A 24,072-nucleotide genomic window follows, 5' to 3' on the forward strand; every position below is an offset into this window, starting at 1 on the left:
ACAAGCTTAACAGTAGATGTCAGTGAAATGCTTGAGTAAATAGGTACGTCTTTAGTCTATTTTTTTAAAGGATTCTGCAGTGGGGACTTCTCGCACTGTGCGAGGAAGAGCGTTCCATAAGGTTGGAGCAACAAAGTTGAAAGCTCGACCCCCAGATGAATTCAGGGAAATTCTGGGTACTGTTAGTAGTCCTTCTTCAGCGTATCGTAGTAATCGAGTAGGACAGTAAGGAATCAGAAGCTGCTGCATGTACCTTGGGCCCTGGTCATATAGGGCCTTGAAAGTAAGCCAATCTTGAAAACTATTTGCCATTTTACAGGTAGCCAGTGAAGGGAGTAGAGAATGGGAGTTATGTGGCACCAGCTGGGCTGGTTAGTTAATGGTCTGGCAGCTGCATTTTGTACCAGCTGCAAGCAGTGCGATTCTTTTGCTGGGAGACCCAGGGAGAGCGCATTGCAGTAGTCTAGGCGTGATGATATAAATGCATGTATGACTTTAGGCAGGTCTTCTGAGGGAATTAAGTGCTTGATTCTGGCTATGTTTCTCAGATGAAAGCATGAGGATTTGAATGTGGCTGAAATCTGATGTTTAAGTGTCAGGCTCTACACTAACGATGTATTGTCTAGTGCAGGCATAGGCAACCTGTGGCTCTCCAGCTGTTGTGAAACTAAAAGTCCCAGCATGCACTGCCATAGTTTTGCTATTAGGGAGTGCTAAAACAGTGTCACGGGATACTGGGACTTAGCTGGAGAGCCACGGGTTGCCTACACCGGGTCTAGTGACATAACTAGAAACTTTGTGCCTCCCTCTCAAAAACCTTTCTGATGCCCCACTCATATATTATTATCATTTTTTTTTTTTTGGTACTCTTTACCTAGAAGGGCGCCCATCGCGGGCATCGCATGTACATCGCATGCCATTATAATGGCATGTGATGCGACCGATGCAATGCCCGCGATTTTACATAGAAATGCGTTTTAAAATGTAAATCGCGTCGGTCGTATCGCATGCGACCAAAAAATCGCATGCGATGCGACCGACGCGATTACCGCGATTTTACATAGGGAACAATGTTAAATGGGTCAATTGACCCAATTTAACATAGGGAACAATGTTAAATGGCCCACAGACCCCACAGTGGCTATTTGGGGTCTGTGGGCCATTTAACATTGTTCCCTATGTTAAATTGGGTCAATTGACCCATTTAACATTGTTCCCTATGTAATCGCGTTGGTCGCATCACATGCGATTCTTTTGGCCACATGCGATGCGACCGACGCGATTTTTTACCTTGCGATGCCTATGATCAAAATCGTGGGCGCCCTTCTAGGTAAAGAGTACCTTTTTTTTTTACCTAGATGTTCGTTGCCGAGGGTTTCTTGCTTGTTGACATGGGTAACAAGCTTGTTGCCAAGGATTTCTTGCATGCGTGTGCTCAAGCGTTCCTGGATCTGGCAATTCCAGGCAACGCTGTAAATGCTGAGCTTCCCTGACAGATGCTTCAAATAGGACCTCTAATATCTACAGTATCTCCTTATAAGGTGGTGGCCATTTTTTGAGGGCCGTTTTCAGCAGATTCCATGCGGATGGTCCGATAGAATGGAATGTGCAGAAACCCTGCATCTTCTCTCCCAAGCCACCGCTTGGACTGCAGTGCCACTTTAATGTCCCCTTAGTAAGTAGTGATCTGATATTGTGGCCTCCCCCCCCCCTGCCCCCCGTAGTAGTGTTCATTCTAGCACCCTGCATCTTGTAAAACCCATGCAGTTTCTCTTCCCTGTCTAGGCTGTCAATCTTCTGTGGTCTGTATTTCAGCACTGATATGCAGACCAGACCTGTGTTAGAAGCAACGCAGCAGAGTGCCACCTCAGGCAGGGAAGAGGAATTGCATGGGTTTTGAAAGAAGCCAGGTGCTAGAATGAACACTAGTATTAGTAATAATTACAGGGCCTGATTCAGAATTGCAAAAAAGCAAGCAACTGGGCAAATCCATGCTGCTCTACAGATGGGGCAGAAGTAACTGTAGCAGAAAGATTTAGATTTGGGTGGGTTTTGTTCAAGTGGAAATCTAAATTGCAGTGTCAAAATGAAGCGAATATATGTGTGCTACATGCACAGTGTTGCCCCGCGCAGAAACTATTATAAATAGATTTTTCCATTGCATTGCAACTTGGGAGTCATTCTGTTTGACTCTGTAAGATGCAAAACTTGCCCCCCCCCCCCAGCGGCGTATCCCCATGCAACTGCGAGGGGATGTGTTAGGAAGACACATCCTCTCACATTTGGCCGCAGCAGGAGAGCTCATTCGATGGTTAGCGACCAGTGAATGATTTCACCTGCCTTCGCAAATATAAGTCAGTTGAGAATGTCTTTTATTTGCGGCCGACGGGCTAAAGACAGAGTAGATGGTCGACATCATGTGACATCAGCCGCCCCTCACATGATGATGGGAACTCGTATGAAATGCTGGGCGTTCCCATGGCCCAGCGCTGCCACCGCCCGTCCCTCCCTCCTGCTAACTGCCCAGAGTGAGCAACTCCCTGCAGCCATTCACAGTTGGGAAATGCGCCTGCGCAAACCCCAATCTTCGAGGCAGGGGCTAAATTCAAATCACTACGTTTGAACCAGAATCGGCCCAATGGTGTGTTCTAGCTTTACCGAATCTTTCCTGTAGTGCCCTATTCGTATTATTGTAGCAGCAGTTATATTTTAAAATGTGTCCCTTCTAAGTTGATGGTCTTTTTACTTACGACCATTTGTATTCACAATGTATTTTTTCTTCTTTTTTCTGCTGTAAGACATTTAAATTGAACTGTAAGAGGCATGGGTTATTTTATGTGACAGTGACAAAATGGCATTTTGGAATGTACATGCAGGTAGTGTAACAGCTGTAAGGGGGTGTGTTGTCCTACAATGCTTGAAAAATATAACTATCAATAATAATTATGCTTTATTTTATGGGGTTGCAGCACTTTACAATGTACATAAACCGAAAAAGAACAAAACAAAAGATTAAAAGTGAATTACAGGACATGACATTGACCAAGATGTGGTCTATATACATTGATGCATCAGTGGTAATAACACTCAAATAAGTGGCAGAGTATAATCCAAGGGTTAGGTTCCATTTGTAGGCAGTAGGGATAGATGATGGTATAAGTAAAGGAAGTAAGAGGACCCTGCTCATGAGAGCTTACATACTAAAGGGGCGGACAGACACCTATGACAAATGCCAATACTTAAGGCAGCATACCATTGGCTGTTGTAAAATTAGCTTTGGGTTTGTAGCCTATACTGGTGGTTTATATTTCTTACTGAGAATTGATGTTTTTTGTTCTTTTTAAATGAGAACTTCTTTTTCTCTAACATAGGTGATGCTAGCTGCTTCCTATTGGTCTCTTCTGGCCCCAGCTATTGAAATGTCCAGTCAATATGGAAGTTTGTCCTTCCTCCCTGCTGCTGTTGGGTTTGCACTAGGAGCCGGTTTTGTTTATTTTGCTGATCTACTTTTGCCAGCTCTGGTGAGTACTAGATACTATTTACATTTGAGGACCAAAAAGGTGCATTGTGTATTGGTAAAAAAAGAGTTGTACCAGCGCTGGCTGAAATTAATTTTTATAAAAATTATATTAAATAATGATATAGTAGAACGGTATCCTTTACAATATTTATTTATCAGTAAAAATGCTAAAATAGCTGTACCAATAATAGGTAATATATAAATGAATAAAACAGGGGGTTACAATAAAATCATAATAAAGGACATTCAATCGGCATCATAATGAATTGTGGGCATTGGTGTATGTATATATTACCACACAGACGTCACAGATGGTAGTCCCATATAGCAGCAGATATCCAGGTGGCCAGATACAGTCCCAAAACACAGAGTCCAGTTGTAGAATTAGGTTCCTCTGGTGGGAAAGATGGTGAACCTGGAGGAAGAATGGAGTATCCCGTCGCTGCCTCGGATTATAAGTCCGGATGGGGTGGTGCAAATGCACGGTGCGTGGTCAGCTGTGATAGAATTTGAGCCCGATGGTGATGCGATTAGAGAGAATGTCCAACAGTGGGTGGCTCAACGCGTTTCCCTGGGTCAAACACCCAGCTTCTTCAGGAGCAGGTATATGTGTGTCACCCTGCTAAACTGTTTAAATACCCTGCTGGTAATTACCAAATTGGGAACAGCTGTACAATGTGCATAAGAATTTAGGATACCGTTCATAAAAATAAAAAATTAGACCTTTAACCAGAAGGCAGATTCAACTAATTAATTATCATCAAATAAATACATATAATAATCCGTATGGAAAAGATAATTTCAAAACATTATACCAAGGATTCCCGAGTCATGTGATCCATAATGGTCACATGGGTCGGAAGTGATGTGATCCATAATGGTCACATGGGTCGGAAGTGGTGTAGATAAGGAAGTATCGATGTACATGTTCTGCCATTTAATAATGGATCAGTCAAACCCATCTAGAGTTTATAGTTTTGTTCGTTATGCATAGGTATAGTCACAGAATAAAAAACATGCTTAGATAAGCTGGATGGTATCGAAGAGAGAGTATGCTGCGTGATGTAACCGATCACGTGCTTATTCTAGACCAATAGGGGCTTATCACGTGACCCGTGATGTAGTTGGTCACGTGAGCGGACTCCTAATGCTTGCGTCTGCCGGGAGATTGTGCTAACTTGATGTATCTGATCACGTGTTTATTTTGACCAATTAGAGTGAGTCACGTGATCGGTGATGTAGCCGGTCACGTGAGTATGTTTCTTTTGTTTACATAATACGTGAGTAGAGAGGCTGTGTCAGCTCGGCATCCAATCATTATCTTTGTTTGTTATAACCACGTGAATAGTATGGAAATTCACTTTGTCTTATTATTACGTGCCGATCACGTGGGCTATTTCATTCAGAAAAAGGGTCACATGAAGCTGAGTACCAATCGGAACATCGATTCTAAAAATTAACATAGTGCTATGGTAACAATACATGCGCTGTCATCTAAGCAGCGTTAGTGGGGCTATGAGAAACCAATATTTGTACTAGGGTCACATGAAATCAAATCAAAGCGTTTTTTCTAAGAATAGACACAATACTATGATGACAATACATTGTGCTGTCTGCTGGGCAGCGTTGTTGGAGCTTATGAGAGACCAATGCTTTTATCATGTTTAGAAAAAGAGAGAGGAGGAAGGAAAAGAGAGGGGGGGGGGAGGCTGAATGTTTTTAGATCTAACTATATATTTTTGGGTGTACATTTTTTAGATATAATAATTAAAATTATAGAGATTCAATACTGTATTGGAAGAATTAACTATACATTTTTAAAACATAATAAGAGTATAATAGATGATATTGGCAAGAGGTGATATAAAAAGGCTGGGAACAGGTAGAGATGGAGAGGGCTGAGACTAGGTAAGGTGTAATCAGAATGGTTTGAATAATTGTATATTGTCATTGTATTATTGAGTTCAATTCCACACTTTCATTTAGGCCATCTGGATGTATTGAGTTGAATTTTAGCATCCAATACACTTCACGCTTGCATAACTTATTAAACCTGTCTCCTCCTCTTTGTGTTTTTTCTATATGTTCAAGGCCTACTATTGTCGGGGATGATGGGTCATGATTATGGTTCTTTAGAAAGTGTCTGGATACACTATGTAAAGGGTTTTGATTTATTATGTTTCTTCTATGTTCCATAAAGCGAACATGGAGGGGTCTGATGGTTCGTCCAATATATGGAAGATGGCATCCACATTTGAGTAAATATATTATATAGTTAGAATTGCAGTTGATGAATGACCTTATATTGTATATTTCGTCAGTGGTGGGTAATGAAATCATATTGGTTCGTCTGGGTATATGATGGCACATGGTACAGCGGTTTTTACCGCATTTGAAAAAACCTTTTGGTTTTTGTGTCAACCAACTGGTGCCTTTTGTTTCTGTAACGGTTTTATTAGAATTATTCAAATGACTAGGGGCAAGTAAAGTTTTAAGGGACCTGTTCTTTCTATACACAACCGTGGGACGTTCAGGGAGAATTTCACTGAGGATTTTATCTTGTTTGAGTATTCGATAGTTCTGAAATATAATTTTCTTTATTGTAGGGGCCTGATTATTGTATTTGCAGACAAAGTTGATATCTTCAGTCTGATCCGGATTTTTATTATTGTTTTTGGGTACTTTTTTGATAAGTAGGTCCTGTCTATTCATTTTGAGTACTTCATCATATGCTGAGTCTATTAGTGTGTTTGGATAGCCTCTGCTTGTAAATGATTGTTTTAAGTCAGTTGCTTGGTCCTTAAAAGTAATATCACTGGTGCAGTTGTGTTTGAGACGCATGAATTGACTTTTTGGTATATTTCTTTTCCATGGAGGGTGGTGAGCGCTAGTATAGTGGAGATAAGAATTAGTGTTTACCGGTTTTATGTAGTTTTGGGATATAATGTGATCAGCATTAGATTGAAGAGTCAGATCCAGAAAGTTAATAGAGTGAGTGTCAAAGGTGTGAGTGAAGGTTAAATTATACGAATTGTGGTTAATATGGTTGACAAATTGAGTGGCAGAGTGAAGGTCCCCATCCCAAATGATAAAGAGATCGTCTATGTAGCGGCCATAGAAGACCAGGCTCTCGCCCCAGCCGCCGCCCCACACATGGGTGTCCTCGACCTCCCCCATGTATAGGTTGGCATAGCTGGGCGCGAACCTGGTCCCCATGGCCGTCCCATTCACCTGAAGAAAAAATTGATCGGAAAATAAAAAATAATTGTGAGTGAGTATGAAATTGATTGAATCTATTATGAAAGACCTATGTTTGCAGCTGAGGTCAACATCTGCTCGTGAGAGTCTTCTTTCTATTGCTAGACATCCTAGGTCGTGCGGAATGTTGGTATATAGAGCACTGACATCTAGGGTCATGAATGCATATGATGGTTTCCAAACGATGTTTTGGATTTTAGTTAAGAGATCAGTGGTATCTCTGATGTATGACCTCAGCTGCAAGACATAAGGTTGTAAAAAGTGATCGACATAAAAAGAAAGATTGGAGGTAAGGGAATTAATGCCAGAAATAATAGGACGTCCAGGTGGTGAGGTAAGTGACTTGTGTATTTTGGGAAGGAAATAGAAGGTGGGGGTGGTGGGAAATTTGGAAAATAAAAAAGTGAATTCATCTCTGGAAATGACATCTTCCTCCAATGCTGTATTAAGGAGAGATTTGAGGTCAGCTTGGTAGGTGGTAGTGGGGTCATGAGTGATGATCTTATAAAATTCGCTATCTTTGAGCTGCCTTTCAGCTTCTTTGATATAATCTGTTTTATTCATGACCACCACTCCACCTCCCTTGTCTGCCTCCTTAATTATTAATTCTTTATTTTGAGAAAGGTGTTTTAGAGCTATTTTTTCTGGTCTCGTTAAATTTGAAGTGCAATGATGTTTATTGGAGTTGGAGCAAAGCTCCTTAAAATCTTCTAAAGTAATCTTATAGAAAGATTCTATACTGCTGCTTTTGGCGGATATAGGAAAGAATTCGGATTTATTTTTAAAAGTATTATGGGATGTTTGAAAGTCAAAAAATTTTTTATATGGTTGGGTGTTTTCAGTGTTGTTTGTCTCCCACAGGTCTTCTAATATGGTTAGCAATGCATTGTCAGTAGAGTCAAGGATGATAGGGATAGAATTTTCATTTGTTTTGTCCAAATGTTTTTTAGCAAAAAATCTTTTACGGCATAATGTGCGGATGTATCTGTTGAGATCAACAAATAGATCAAAAATGTTTGGGCCGGTTTTGGGGGAAAATTTTAAACCCTTGGCTAATACTGACAATTCATTGCTATTAAGTTGTTTGTCGGATAGATTGTAGACATATTTTTTAGCATCCATTAAGATCTTATTTTTGTTAGAAGTTATCTGTAATTTCTTTTGTACGAATTTGCCCCCTCGTCTTCCTCTGGGCTTGGTTCTCTTCTTCTTTTTGGGGTCTCTTTTTGTTGGCATGCTGGTAAGTTCCAGCGGGTGTTTTTGGGTCTTGCTCCTAAAAAATTTTGTGATTCATCATTCCTATTGCCAATATCATCTATTATACTCTTATTATGTTTTAAAAATGTATAGTTAATTCTTCCAATACAGTATTGAATCTCTATAATTTTAATTATTATATCTAAAAAATGTACACCCAAAAATATATAGTTAGATCTAAAAACATTCAGCCTCCCCCCCCCCCCCCCCCCTCTCTTTTCCTTCCTCCTCTCTCTTTTTCTAAACATGATAAAAGCATTGGTCTCTCATAAGCTCCAACAACGCTGCCCAGCAGACAGCACAATGTATTGTCATCATAGTATTGTGTCTATTCTTAGAAAAAACGCTTTGATTTGATTTCATGTGACCCTAGTACAAATATTGGTTTCTCATAGCCCCACTAACGCTGCTTAGATGACAGCGCATGTATTGTTACCATAGCACTATGTTAATTTTTAGAATCGATGTTCCGATTGGTACTCAGCTTCATGTGACCCTTTTTCTGAATGAAATAGCCCACGTGATCGGCACGTAATAATAAGACAAAGTGCATTTCCATACTATTCACGTGGTTATAACAAACAAAGATAATGATTGGATGCCGAGCTGACACAGCCTCTCTACTCACGTATTATGTAAACAAAAGAAACATACTCACGTGACCGGCTACATCACCGATCACGTGACTCACTCTAATTGGTCAAAATAAACACGTGATCAGATACATCAAGTTAGCACAATCTCCCGGCAGACGCAAGCATTAGGAGTCCGCTCACGTGACCAACTACATCACGGGTCACGTGATAAGCCCCTATTGCTCTAGAATAAGCACGTGATCGGTTACATCACGCAGCATACTCTCTCTTCGATACCATCCAGCTTATCTAAGCATGTTTTTTATTCTGTGACTATACCTATGCATAACGAACAAAACTATAAACTCTAGATGGGTTTGACTGATCCATTATTAAATGGCAGAACATGTACATCGATACTTCCTTATCTACACCACTTCCGACCCATGTGACCATTATGGATCACATGACTCGGGAATCCTTGGTATAATGTTTTGAAATTATCTTTTCCATACGGATTATTATATGTATTTATTTGATGATAATTAATTAGTTGAATCTGCCTTCTGGTTAAAGGTCTAATTTTTTATTTTTATGAACGGTATCCTAAATTCTTATGCACATTGTACAGCTGTTCCCAATTTGGTAATTACCAGCAGGGTATTTAAACAGTTTAGCAGGGTGACACACATATACCTGCTCCTGAAGAAGCTGGGTGTTTGACCCAGGGAAACGCGTTGAGCCACCCACTGTTGGACATTCTCTCTAATCGCATCACCATCGGGCTCAAATTCTATCACAGCTGACCACGCACCGTGCATTTGCACCACCCCATCCGGACTTATAATCCGAGGCAGCGACGGGATACTCCATTCTTCCTCCAGGTTCACCATCTTTCCCACCAGAGGAACCTAATTCTACAACTGGACTCTGTGTTTTGGGACTGTATCTGGCCACCTGGATATCTGCTGCTATATGGGACTACCATCTGTGACGTCTGTGTGGTAATATATACATACACCAATGCCCACAATTCATTATGATGCCGATTGAATGTCCTTTATTATGATTTTATTGTAACCCCCTGTTTTATTCATTTATATATTACCTATTATTGGTACAGCTATTTTAGCATTTTTACTGATAAATAAATATTGTAAAGGATACCGTTCTACTATATCATTATTTAATATAATTTTTATAAAAATTAATTTCAGCCAGCGCTGGTACAACTCTTTTTTTCCTTCTCATCTGTTTTGAGACCTGACAAGTCTCAGTACCAGCTGCAGATAGTAGCGCACTGATCACCAGACCTTTCTTCTTTTTTCCTCCATTGTGTATTGGTGGCTATTGAACCCTGAAAACTGTTTAGCTATTTTTCTAAAGAAATAGTAGAGCAGGCCATATAACTTGCTTACTCTTTGAAGTCTATAGAAGCCGCACCATGCTTACCTCTCGTTTCCAAGTCCTATTTGTAGAAGAACAGCTATAAGCTAAACCATAATGGACCATCCCACACTAAAATAAAGACACAGCATAGTTAGCGGTAAAGGTCACAGCTTCTACTGCAGATTTGAGCAGGCCGTACCTCCCCCACTCCATCCCAAAGACCACCACACCCAGGCCCTCCACTTGGACCAAGGCGAGGTAGAAGCAGTACTCAAAAGAATAAAACCTAAGAAGGCTGCAGGACCGGATGGTGTGTCGCCATCCAGCCTTAGGACCTGTGCAGCTCAGCTCGCCCCCATCTTCACAACGATATTCAACTCCTCCCTGGACTTGTGCAAGGTTCCTGCCTGCTTCAAACGCTCTATCATCATCCCGGTCCCTAAGAAAACACCCACGAAGGACCTAAATGACTTCAGGCCAATTGCACTAACCTCAGTGGCCATGAAAGCATTTGAAAGACTAGTACTGAAGCACCTGAAAGAAGTGACAAACTCTCACCTTGACCCCATGCAGTTTGCCTACCGGGCGAACAGAAGTGTAGAGGATGCGGTCAACCTCGGGCTGCACCATATTTTACAACACCTCGACCACCAAGGCACCTATGCAAGAGTCCTATTCGTGGACTTCAGCTCAGCATTTAATACTATCGTTCCCGGCATCCTGCAGCCAAAACTCCTCTCCTTAGGAGTCCCAGGATCAACATGCTCATGGATAGTGGACTTTCTAACAGCAAGGGAACAGGTGGTCAAAGCCGGCGCCTTCTCGTCCAGCACACGAACAATCAGTACTGGAGCCCCCCAAGGATGCGTCCTCTCCCCTCTGCTCTTCTCTCTCTACACGAATGACTGCACCTCAGCTGAGCAGTCAGTGAAAATCATCAAATTCGCAGATGACACCACTATCATTGGCCTAATCAAGGATGGTGACGAGACCGCGTACAGGCATGCAGTGGAGAAGCTGACACAGTGGTGCAGCAGCAACAACCTCAATCTAAACCCCACCAAAACAGTTGAGATGGTGGTCGACTACAGGAAAAAAACAAATGCACTAGCCCCGCTAACAATAGCCAACGCAGTGGTGTCGCGGGTTGATTCCTTCAAATTCCTAGGGACAACCATGTCCAGTGACCTAAGATGGGGATTAAACATAACCACAAACATCAAAAAGTCCCAACAGCGCCTGTTCTTCCTGAGGCAACTCAGGAAATTCAACATCCCACAGGAGCTGCTGTGCGTATTCTACACCGCCATCGTGGAGTCTGTCTTATGTTCCTCGATCACAATCTGGTACGGTGGCGCAAGCGAGCACGACAAACAAAAACTGCAGAGGGTAGTGAAAACTGCGGAAAGGATCATAGGGACCGACCTCCCCCCGATAAGGGATCTGTTCTCATCCAGGGTAAGGAAACGTGCTGAGAAGATCGCAAACGACAAGCTGCATCCTGGTTACAACCTGTTCGACATCCTACCATCCAGAAGACGGTTCAGGTCCATCCCCGTCAAAACGTCCAGATCAGCAAGAAGCTTCTTTCCGTTAGCCGTCCATCACCTGAACAATCCAATCAAAGCGAATGCAATCCCAATATCAACAGCCAAACAACGTGTCCCTACTTGGCGACCTGACCACCATAGTCGTAGCTAGAAATTAAATGCTTGTAATGTCTTTATGTAATATATGTAATGTCTCCCTCCCCCCCCTTTTCATCCCTGCTTGATGCTGCACTGTAATCCACAAAAAATTCCTAGTGTGCGCAAGCACACATGGCCAATAAAGTTGATTCTATTCTATTCTATTTTAATAGTTGAATACTCTTGGAATCTTTGGGTGAGGGCAAAGAAAGCTTAACCCTTTCAAGTCCAACATTTAGTCAGGCTCAACAGCCCTAGCGCTAGTAGCGGATGCAATGGTGAGCCACATTTAAAAAAGAAATTACAATTACTTTAAACCAGACTGTTTGATTTGCAAAACAAAATTTGGACTCCAAACGGTTAATTGAGCAAGCAGCATGTTTCTCCAGTACATGTTTAGGTCCTATCCTGAGCAATATACTTTACCTTTAGTACAACGATGAAATGACCAACATGGACCAGATACATGGATGGAAACAACTGCCTTATTCACACGAATGTCATACAAATGGAAGTTGTCATGCCGAAACAAACCAATAACAAATTAATAAATAATTGCGTAACTAATTTCCAAACCTCCCAGCCGTAGTAAATAAGTTTTTCACCAGATAGCCTATCCATGATGACACCCCTGTTGGGGAAACTGGAACAATGGCCGACAGCAATACACTATAGTCTTAATTGGCCAGAATAAGGTCTATATGTTCTTATTAGTTCCCAAATATTTTTCTACTTAATGCACCACCACCATTTGTGGGCCCCCAACTAGCAGCAACATAATGAATCAAATGAGCAGAGCTATTGCAATGCAAGCCCTATTCGTTATGGAATTATGGCCCAGTAGGAGGTCTGATGAGCCTTGCAGAGATGCTAAACCCAATAAATAAGTATGCTCCACAAACCAAAGATGTGCTGAGGCAGCAGCCCACAAAATAACACCAGCAGAAAACATTAAACCACAAGAACAAACTGATTTTTTTTTGTCTTCCTTTTTTAAAAGTAAAAAGATAAACCCCTTTGTGCTCTCATACGATGATGATGAGCAACCAAAGTCCTGGGTTACCTGAAGCATCTCAGCCGAATGCCGACTTAGTTGACATGGACACCGTCAAAGTGTACCACAACCCACCACTTAGTTGACATGGACACCGTCAAAGTGTACCACAACCCACCACGTCGTAGTGAATGGTAGGGCATGAAATACTGTCCATGTTGGTTAACAAAAAGAGAAAAACTCATGTTGACCTTTTGACTGTCGACTTTGCAACCCTGTTGACCTTAGCAATGTCAACTCATGTCATGTGTCAACCTAAGCCATGTCGACCTTCAATGGTAGTGCTGGTGCATTGTCGACTTAATGACCGAATACAGGCCATTAGACTTATACAGCCCAAAGTCTGAATGAGTGTCATAGTGCAGACAGCTTCTGTAGCTGAAGTGGTTCCCCTGACCTAGAAAGGGGTGTGTGCTGTAATCGGCAGCATTCAACTCCCAAATGAGAGGAACACCATCCAGGGGAAGCTATCCCCGTGTTCCCCAAGATGGGCACAAAAGCAGAGGCAAGGACCATCAGGTAAATTTCGACAATAATTGATCCATTTTGGAGCAATGGATCTTACACAGAACCACTGTGTCACAACATATTACATTCTTGAAAAGATGGCCCATTGATGCACACCCTTTTTTGAATTCATTAAGTGGTTACCAGGATAAGAAAATGGTGATGCAGAACAAAGCCACTTTAAAATAGTCCAAAGCATCCAGATCTATTGTCACGGTCAGAGCAATCAGCGCTAGATTGCGGTGTAGCAGGGATTGCTGGAGGTGGGAGTTTTCACTTCCCTGCTTCAGCAGACAAGATGTTAATATATCTTATTGGTGTGGCTTGTTGCTTTGCCTCGGTAAAGGGATGAAGCCAGTAGCATTATAGCCACACATAATATGCAGGTATAATACATCTACATCCTGGTGCTCCAAAATGGACTATTTGCCACAGCTAGAGTAACAGTGTATGTACAACCCAAACCAACGTTGGCAGTTACATTAGCACACCCTACCTCCAGGAAGTACCTAGCACACTAAAATGGTAGAATACCAAAGGAAGTCTGTGGAGCTAGAGACCAAAGTGGTGTATCTTGTCACCCTGCAGCCACCGCGTAAGAGGATTGCCAGCCTCTAAAAACACAGAAACAAACAGAAAAAAACGTGGGACGCTTGGGTGACCGCCCTGACAGGACGGACACTGTTTCTTTTACCCTTGAAACAGAAGTCCTGTTCCCGATCAGTGACTGATACATTCTATTTAAAAAGCAAGGCGCCATTGCTGCAGTTTATGAAGTGTGCACACTAGCCATTCCATCCTTGTGAAGTATTTGGTCCTTAAAAAGGAAACTGGACATACAGGGGGGAATTTACTAAAGGAAATTTGTAGCACATCAATACGAATACGAATTGCCATATTTTCGGGATAGTAAATGTCAAAAATAAGTGTATTTCTGAATACAAATACACCTATTTTTTTACAAATTTCCTTTAGTAAATTCCCCCCTAAGTCTCGAGCAATTGGACTGGTATTAACCCATTTCATACTCCTGTTCATCATATAGGGGAAAAGGTTTATTTCATATGTGCAAATATCCAGTGGTTATTATCAGTGTCCCATTGACACTCTGGGGAAAATACACTAAAGGGAATTTGTAAAAAAAATAGGTGTATTTGTATCCAGAAATACACTTATTTTTTACATTGATGTGCTATCAATACGAATATGAATTGCCGTATTTTCGGGATATTAACCCCTTCCTGACACAGCCAGTTTTTGCCTTCCTGACAGAGCCCTTTTTTTCAAATCTGACGTATCACTTAAGTGGGGATAACTTTTTTTTGCTTTTACTTATCACAGTGATTTTGAGATTGTTTTCTCGTGACACATTGTACTTCAAATTAGTGGTAAATTTGGGTCGATACAGTCTGTGTTTTTTTGTGAAAAATACCAAAATGTCGTAAAAAAATGGAAAATTTAGCAATTTGCAAAATGTTAAATTTTCTGCTTGTGAGACAAATAATCATGCCACTCAAAGTAGTTAATAACTAACATAGACCATATGTCTACTTTATGTTTCCATCATTATTTCAACTTCCTTTTAATTTTTTTGGACACTAGGAGGCTTACAATATGAATAGCAAATTCTCAAATTTTCAAGAAAATTTCAAACACTGATTTTTTTAGGGACCAGTTCAGTTCTGATGTGACTTTGAGGGACTTGTATGTGAGACACCCCCATAAATGATGCCATTTCAAAAACTGCACCCCTCACAGTATTCAAAACAGCATTTTGGAAGTTTGTTAACCCTTTAGGTGTTTCACAGGAATTAAAACAAAGTGTAGGTGAAATTTCAAAATTTCATTTTTTTTGCAGATTTGCAATTTTAATACATTTTTCTAAGGAACACAGTAGATTTTACTAGAGAAATGTGACTAAAAATTGATTCCCCCAATTCTTTTGTTTTCATAAATATCCTATATGTGGCCCTAGTGTGCACGTTGACCAAACCACAGGCTTCATAATAGAAGGAGCACCTACTTGATTTTGGAGCCTCCTTTTTATGAGATTATTTTTTAGGCACCATGTAGGTTTCTAGGCACCATAAGATGCTAAAATTTAGGAACCCCCCCACAAGTGACCCCATTTTGCAAACTACACCCCTCAGGGAATTCATCTAGGGGTATAGTGTACATTTCAAACCCCCAGGGGTTTCACCAATTGTGGTACAACTGGGCAGTGAAAATGAAAAATTTAATTTTTTACACAAAAATGCAGTTCTGGCTCAAAATTTTTCATTTTCACGAGGAATGAAGGAGACAAAGCACCCCAAAATCTGTGCCCCAATTTCTCCCGAGTACGGCAATGCCTCACATGTGACCAAAAAATACCATTTGGGTGCATGGCAGGACTCAGAAGGGAAGGAGTGATTTTTGGATTTTGCAGCTCAGATTCTGGTGGAATGTTGGTGGGTGCTATGTCGCATTAGCAAGACCCCCCAAGCACCAATACAGTGGAACCCCCCCACAAGTGACCCCATTTTGCAAACTACACCCCTCAGGGAATTCATCTAGGGGTATAGTGTTTATTTCAAACCCCCAGGGGTTTCACCAATTTTGATACAACTGGGCAGTGAAAATGAAAAATTTAATTTTTTTACACAAAAATGCAGTTCTGGCTCAAAATTTTTCATTTTCAGAAGGTATGAAGGAGAAAAAGCACCCCAAAATCTGTGCCCCAATTTCTCCCGAGTACGGCAATGCCTCACATGTGACCAAAAAATACCATTTGGGTGCATGGCAGGACTCAGAAGGGAAGGAGTGATTTTTGGATTTTGCAGCTCAGATTCTGGTGGAATGTTGGTGGGTGCTATGTCGCATTAGCAAGACCCCCCAAGCACCAATACAGTGGAACCCCCCCACAAGTGACCCCATTTTGCAAACTACACCCCTCAGGGAATTCATCTAGGGGTATAGTGTACATTTCAAACCCCCAGGGGTTTCACCAATTTTGATACAACTGGGCTGTGCAAATGAAAAATTACATTTTTTACACAAAAATGCAGTTCTGGCTCAAAATTTTTCATTTTCACAAGGAATGAAGGAGAAAAAGCACCCCAAAATCTGTGCCCCAATTTCTCCCGAGTACGGCAATGTCTCACATGTGACCAAAAAATACCATTTGGGTGCATGGCAGGACTCAGAAGGGAAGGAGTGATTTTTGGATTTTGCAGCTCAGATTCTGGTGGAATGTTGGTGGGTGCTATGTCGCATTAGCAAGACCCCCCAAGCACCAATACAGTGGAACCCCCCCACAAGTGACCCCATTTTGCAAACTACACCCCTCAGGGAATTCATCTAGGGGTATAGTGTACATTTCAAACCCCCAGGGGTTTCACCAATTTTGATACAACTGGGCTGTGCAAATGAAAAATTACATTTTTTACACAAAAATGCAGTTCTGGCTCAAAATTTTTCCTTTTCACAAGGAATGAAGGAGAAAAAGCACCCCAAAATCTGTGCCCCAATTTCTCCCGAGTACGGCAATGTCTCACATGTGACCAAAAAATACCATTTGGGTGCATGGCAGGACTCAGAAGGGAAGGAGTGATTTTTGGATTTTGCAGCTCAGATTCTGGTGGAATGTTGGTGGGTGCTATGTCGCATTAGCAAGACCCCCCAAGCACCAATACAGTGGAACCCCCCCACAAGTGACCCCATTTTGCAAACTACACCCCTCAGGGAATTCATCTAGGGGTATAGTGTACATTTTAAACCCCCAGGGGTTTCACCAATTTTGATACAACTGGGCTGTGCAAATGAAAAATTACATTTTTTACACAAAAATGCAGTTCTGGCTCAAAATTTTTCCTTTTCACAAGGAATGAAGGAGAAAAAGCACCCCAAAATCTGTGCCCCAATTTCTCCCGAGTACGGCAACATGTGACCAAAAAATACCATTTGGGTGCATGGCAGGACTCAGAAGGGAAGGAGTGATTTTTGGATTTTGCAGCACAGATTCTGGTGGAATGTTGGTGGGTGCTATGTCGCATTAGCAAGACCCCCAAAACACCAATACAGTGGAACCCCCCCACAAGTGACCCCATTTTGCAAACTACACCCCTCAGGGAATTCATCTAGGGGTATAGTGTACATTTCAAACCCCCAGGGGTTTCACCAATTTTGATACAACTGGGCAGTGAAAATGAAAAATTACATTTTTTTACACAAAAATGCAGTTCTGGCTCAAAATTTTTCATTTTCAGAAGGTATGAAGGAGAAAAAGCACCCCAAAATCTGTGCCCCAATTTCTCCCGAGTACGGCAATGCCTCATGTGTGACCAAAAAGTGGCAGGACTCAGAAGGGAAGGAGTGATATTTGGATTTTGCAGCACAGATTCTGGTGGAATGTTGGTGGGTGCTATGTCGCATTAGCAAGACCCCCAAAGCACCAATACAGTGGAACCCCCCCACAAGTGACCCCATTTTGCAAACTACACCCCTCAGGGAATTCATCTAGGGGTATAGTGTACATTTCAAACCCCCAAGGGTTTCACCAATTTTGATACAACTGGGCAGTGAAAATGAAAAATTACATTTTTTTTACACAAAAATGCAGTTCTGGCTCAAAATTTTTCATTTTCAGAAGGTATGAAGGAGAAAAAGCACCCCAAAATCTGTGCCCCAATTTCTCCCGAGTACGGCAATGCCTCATGTGTGACCAAAAAGTGGCAGGACTCAGAAGGGAAGGAGTGATATTTGGATTTTGCAACACAGATTCTGGTGGAATATTGGTGGGTGCTATGTCGCATTAGCAAGACCCCCAAAGCACCAATACAGTGGAACCCCCCCACAAGTGACCCCATTTTGCAAACTACACCCCTCAGGGAATTCATCTAGGGGTTTAGTGTACATTTCAACCCCCCAGGGGTTTCACCAATTTTGATACAACTGGGCAGTGAAAATGAAAAATTACATTTTTTTTACACAAAAATGCAGTTCTGGCTCAAAATTTTTCATTTTCAGAAGGTATGAAGGAGAAAAAGCACCCCAAAATCTGTGCCCCAATTTCTCCCGAGTATGGCAATGCCTCATATGTGACCAAAAAATACCAGTTGGGTGCATGGCAGGACTCAGAAGGGAAGGAGTGATTTTTGGATTTTGCAGCTCAGATTCTGGTGGAATGAATGGTGGGTGCTATGTGGCATTAGCAAGACCCCCGAAGCACGGTGAAATGATGAACCTAATAATCCATAGATGTGTGGTATATTTTAAAACACTCCTTTATACATAGGCCGGGTTTTTCGGGGCAAGTTTCACAGTGGAAAATAGTTTCCTTTCTTATTCCCTTTTTATAGCAAACTTAGCACCTTTTTTGTGTCCTGCCCTTTCTTGCAGTGGAGGGGATTTCGTTAGGAAAATGCTGCCCTGGTACAATACGGGGGCCAGTACTAGAAGTACTGGGGCCCTCTGCCTGCTGGTTCCCAAATATTAGGCCCTTTATGACTTCCTCTTGAAAGTGCATAAATGTCCCCCTCTGGCTGGTAGAACGGAATAGCACGTAAGCGTTATACAGTGCCATCTGGATGATATACACGGCCAGCTTCTTGTACCAGATTTTTGTTTTCCGCAGGGCACTGTACGGCTTCAGTACCTGATCTGAAAGATCCACTCCGCCCATGTACCTATTGTAATCTAGGATACAATTAGGTTTTGAGGTGTGGGTACTGGTACCTCGTACAGGGATGGAGGTGGTACTGTCTCCATGAATTGTTGTCAGTATAAGGACATCCCTCTTGTCCTTATATTTGACCAACAACATATTTTCGGTGCATATTCCCCTGCTTTCACCCCTTCTCATTACTTGGGCAATGTGCGTTTTTGGGAGGCCTCTTTGGTTCTTACGCACAGTACCGCAAGCTGCTGTACCTCTTGAACCAAGGGCCTTAAACAGGGGGATGCTAGTGTAAAAGTTATCCACATAGAGGTGATAACCTTTATCCAGGAAGGGGTGCACTAAATCCCAGACAATTTTTCCACTAACACCTACGAGGGAGGGGGGGCATTCTGGCGGTTCAATTCTTGAATCCTTCCCTTCATATACCCTAAACCTGTGGGTGTACCCTGAGGTGCTTTCACACAGCTTATACATTTTTATGCCATACCTTGCCCTCTTACTGGGAAGGTACTGGCGGAATTTAACCCTTCCTTTAAAATGTATAAGGGACTCGTCAATACAAACAAATTTTTCAGGGATGTACATCTCTGCAAATTTGGCACTGAAATGATCAATGACCGGCCTGACTTTGAATAGCCGGTCAAAGGTGGGATCATCTCTGGGTGGGCACAGTGTATTATCGGTGTAATGTAAAAATTTAAGGATTATCTCAAAACGAGCCCGAGTCATGGCCATACGGTAAAATGGGGTGCTGTACAGAACATCTGTTCTCCAATATTGCCTAATTTCTGGCTTTTTTACTATGCCCATATGTAACTCCAGACCCCAAAACGTCATCATCTCTACTGCATCTACAGGGGTCCACCTAGCAAATGATGACGTGGGGTTTTGAGCAATAAACTGCTTGCAGCAGGGCCCTCCTACCTCCATGTCTGTCTGTTGTTACCCAGTTTGTTTTATCACTGTTTACTATTGTAAAGCGCAACGGAATCTGCTGCGCTATATAAGAAACTGCAAATAAATAAATAAATAAATAAACTGCTGGGCATATAAATTAGTTTGGTCCACCATTAAATTTATAAAATCATCAGAGAAAAATAATTTGAAAAAGTCAATTTCTCTGAGACCTGCTGAATCAAATTGGATTCCTGGGATGGCCAAAAACTCAGGAACCTGGGGCTCAAAATTGTCTGGTGGTGGGGTCCATACGGGATCAATCATTTGGGGGGGGGGGTCTTAGCTGCTCTACGGGGGCGTCTTTGAGGGGGTCCCTCATCAGCAGAGGAGGAAGAGGAGCTTAAGGCGAATCCTTCAAATTCCCCACTTGCATCACTGGCTGTGTCAGAGTCAGTCAGAGGCAAGATGGCATATGCCTCCTCCGCTGAATACATTCTTCTGGATGACTGGGATGACATTTAGGATGCCATTTTTATTTTTGTGTTTCTGTAAGTGTAATGTTTCAACACGTGTATAGTGTAGGGGGGGTACAAACTTTATTTCAACACGGGGGGTATGTAGTGTGTAGTGTGTATGTAGTGCAGAAAAAAAAAAATACTTTATACAGGAATTTGATCCCAATAAAAAAAAAAAAAATTGAAGGGGTTAAAAAAAAAAAAAAAAAAGGTCCTGCGCCAAAAATTGAGCACAGATGTTGGTCAGTAACGTCCGTCACTGAACAGCGCTCAAAGGCAACAGGACACCCACAAAAACAACGTGGGTGTAAAAACAAAAAAAAAACAATTTAAAAAAAACTGCAGAAAAAAAATGATATCAACCTGTGCCAAAAATGCTGTTCAGTGATTGTACGTCACTGATCAGCGGCCACAGGACACCCACAAAAGCAACGTTGGTGTAAAAACAATTTAAAAAAAAATTTCCACAGCACTCTCCAAAAAAAAAAACAATTTAAAAAAACTGCAGAAAAAAAAATGATATCAACCCTGTGCCAAAAATGCTGTTCAGTGATTGTACGTCACTGATCAGCGCTCAGCGGCCACAGGACACCCACACAAGCAACGTGGGTGTAAAAACAAAACCCCACTGCACTCTCCCAAAAAAAAAAAAACTGCAGATCAGTGATGCAGTGATGCACCACTGATTAGCAGTGAGGGGCAGCAGACACACAACCTGACAGGGTATATATATAAAAAAAAAAACCTGGACCCCCAAAAAGTTGCTGATTAATTAATTAAAACTGACCAGCACAAAAGGGGGGGGGGGGGCAGCAGGGGGGGCAGCAGTCAGTTGCACACGCAGCACAACCTTTGGTGCAACTGACAGGTATATATATAAAAAAAAAAAACCTGGACCCCCAAAAAGTTGCTGATCAGTTAATTAATCAGCACAATCAGCACAAAAGGGGGGGCAGCAGTCAGTTGCACAGGCAGCACAACCTTTGCTGCAACTGACAGGTATATATATATATATAAAAAAAAACTCTGCACCCCCAAAAAGTTGCTGATCACCTCAGATATAGGGATCAGCACAAAAGGGGGTGCAGCAGACACAAAATATAGCACTCTCTAGCACTCTCTGTCACTCTCTGTCACTCTCTGTCACTCTCTGTCACTCTCTGTCACTCTCTGTCACTCTCTGTCACTCTCTGTCACTCTCTGTCCCTATCTGTCCCTATCTCTCACGATCTGTGACTCTATGACACTGCTGCAGCAGCACACACAGAAGTCACAAGATCCAGGAAGTATCCAGCTGCTGGCAGCACGCTACCAGCGGTGATCAGGTAAGTTTCAGGCAAGGATCAGGTATGTATAACGACAGATTGGCACGGTGACCGCTCTGCACGCAATTCCAGACCGGAATGGCGTCTGCAGCGCAGTCACCGTTAGTTTAAATCACGCGCCTTGGCTGTGATTGGTCCGTGGGTCCCACGGACCAATCAAGCCTTGGGGGCAGGTGGGGTGAGGTGTCGTCGTCACCGATGACCCCCTCATGCCCCCTGACGCCCGGCGGTGATTGACACCTGTGTTACCGAGCGTCTGATTCGCCGGTAACACAGGAAAACGCTGTGAATGGCTGTTCACACTGAACAGCCAATCACAGCGATCGCCGACTGGGTGGCGGCATCGCAGCCCCCCCTGGGCATGCAGGGACATGTCTGCTGTCAGGGACAGCAGACATCGTCCCTCTGTCACTGCGTCTCGAGACGCAGTGGCACTTTGAAGTCATGACGTATATATACGTCATGTGTCGGGAAGTACATCCCGGCCATGACGTATATATACGTCAAATGTCGGGAAGGGGTTAAATGTAAAAAAATAAGTGTATTTCTGGATACAAATACACCTATTTTTTACAAATTTCCTTTAGTAAATTTCCCCCTCTGTGTTTTTATATAGATTAATTGTGTGTAATGTTGTGCTGTCTGTTTGATTTTAATAAATTGTAAACTTTTCTTGTTCACCCAAGCACCCCACGTTTTTTTTCTGTTTGCCACACTAAAATGATGTCGGAAAGCCACAAAAGACTCTTGCACTATGGAAATCCTATAGCAATCTTTAGAACCATGCAAGAAAGTCAGCATCATTATATAATCGATTCAGTCATAGCCGACTCTCCAATACTGATTCACAAATAGGGGAAGACCTGATTGGATGAAGATCAACAGATTCTCCTGCACAAATGACATGGGTGTGGATATATATGAGGCAAAGCAGGTAGCCCCATTGACAAGATATATTCAATGTATGTATTAAGTGAATACTTTCCACCTGTGGTGATCCCTCTTAGCGCACCTATAGCATCAACTTAGAGCATGTCTCTGTCCTCTGCCAGCTTCTCTGGGCATGTGCTACTCTCATCAGAGTGCACATGCGGCACAGAGCAGGCACCTGCCACAGCCTGTTCTGTGCTGCACTGTCCCTGGTGTGGAGACACCTGATACTATAGACATCGATAGCGGCAGGTGTCAGAACAGTCAGCACTGGTATCTTTTAGCTAGCGGCGCCAATAATGACACAGGTCATAGCATCCCTGTCACTAATCACACTTCTCCTTCATACATGGGTAGAAACAAACATAGTACACATAATGGTGCTGATACTACTTCCCCCCCCATACATAATGACTATTCCTACATCTTCCCCATGGAACCCTACTTATGAAGTTCTTTGTTGTAATCCCACCATTTAGCAGCCTTGTGTTTTACATATATGGAATTAAAAATTGTAAAGATAACAGGACATTCATAGTCACCGGACTCACCCAAATAGCAGTCTGCAAAAGAATAGCATTCTGAATGGGGAATGTCATCCCGAGAAGGACTTCTGCACTGCCTGGAGGTACAAGGAATGGGAGGAAAGAGCTATAATGGAAGGGGAGTTGTCTGGCTAAAATAAAAATGGAGAGGCAAAGGAGTGAGATCTACTGTAGGTCCCACTTTTATTAGCCCATGGATTCCATTAATGTGGATCAAAAATTTTGAGCTGCAAAGTTTTTTGCTGTTCATTTAAATCAAATCTCGATGGAAGTTACCCCTGCTGGGTAGGTGCAAAGTAGAAAAAAAATCCCTTTTTTAAGTTAAAAAATTGAATCCAGAACTTGGTACATAATCCTGTGTACACACGCCATCCACCTTTTGAATGATAAGGCACTTAGATGGTTTTTAAATTGTCAAATATGGCCACTACAGCCATGTTATTTTTTAGATGATTCTCTACACTAAACTGAATAATGTGTAACTAGGGTGGCCAATCCCGGGATCGGGATCGGCGGGATCCCGGGATTTGGCCCCCAAAACGCCGGGATTTCAATCCCGAGATTGGAGTTTCCAATCCCGGGATTTCGGGATTAGACTGCGCATGCGCGCAGTCTAATGCCGGGCAGCGTCTGAGCATTGCTCAGACGCTGCCCGACTTCTCCCGGCAGCACTGCGCAGCGTGACCTCTCAGCGTGAGATCAGAGGTCACGCTGCGCAGGAAGAGGTCGCGCCCGGCATTGTAATGCCGTACCGCCCAGCCAGCGCACCCACCCAGACAGCCAACGCGTCCACCCGCTCGCCCGCCCAGCCAGCCAGCCAGCGCGCGCCTACCCAACCAGCCAGCGCATCCGCCCACCCAGCCAACACGCCAGCCCGCACCCAGCAGCATTGACGACCCGTCCCCCACCCAGCAACCCCTCAAAATGTGAGTAATTTTGGGGCAGTCTTTTTA

At 42.5% G+C, this 24,072-nt stretch overlaps 1 protein-coding gene and 1 long non-coding RNA gene across 5 annotated transcripts in view; one reads left to right on the forward strand and one right to left on the reverse strand.

Moving 5' to 3' along the window:
* The window catches only part of LOC146008930 (uncharacterized), a 187,241-nt gene that overhangs the window by 157,300 nt on the left and 5,869 nt on the right, over positions 1 to 24,072 (reverse strand). The window lies entirely within an intron of this gene.
* The window catches only part of SLC39A11 (solute carrier family 39 member 11), a 400,550-nt gene that overhangs the window by 92,582 nt on the left and 283,896 nt on the right, over positions 1 to 24,072 (forward strand). For all 4 annotated transcript variants that reach the window (XM_083148767.1, XM_083148766.1, XM_083148769.1 and 1 more), the window contains exon 4: positions 3,372 to 3,521. In XM_083148767.1, the coding sequence (XP_083004893.1) occupies positions 3,372 to 3,521 (150 nt within the window). The remainder of the gene's footprint in view (positions 1 to 3,371; positions 3,522 to 24,072) is intronic.

The sequence above is a fragment of the Crinia signifera genome, chromosome 6 (assembly GCF_055691185.1).
Source record: "Crinia signifera chromosome 6, ASM5569118v1, whole genome shotgun sequence".
Taxonomy (NCBI): domain Eukaryota; kingdom Metazoa; phylum Chordata; class Amphibia; order Anura; family Myobatrachidae; genus Crinia; species Crinia signifera.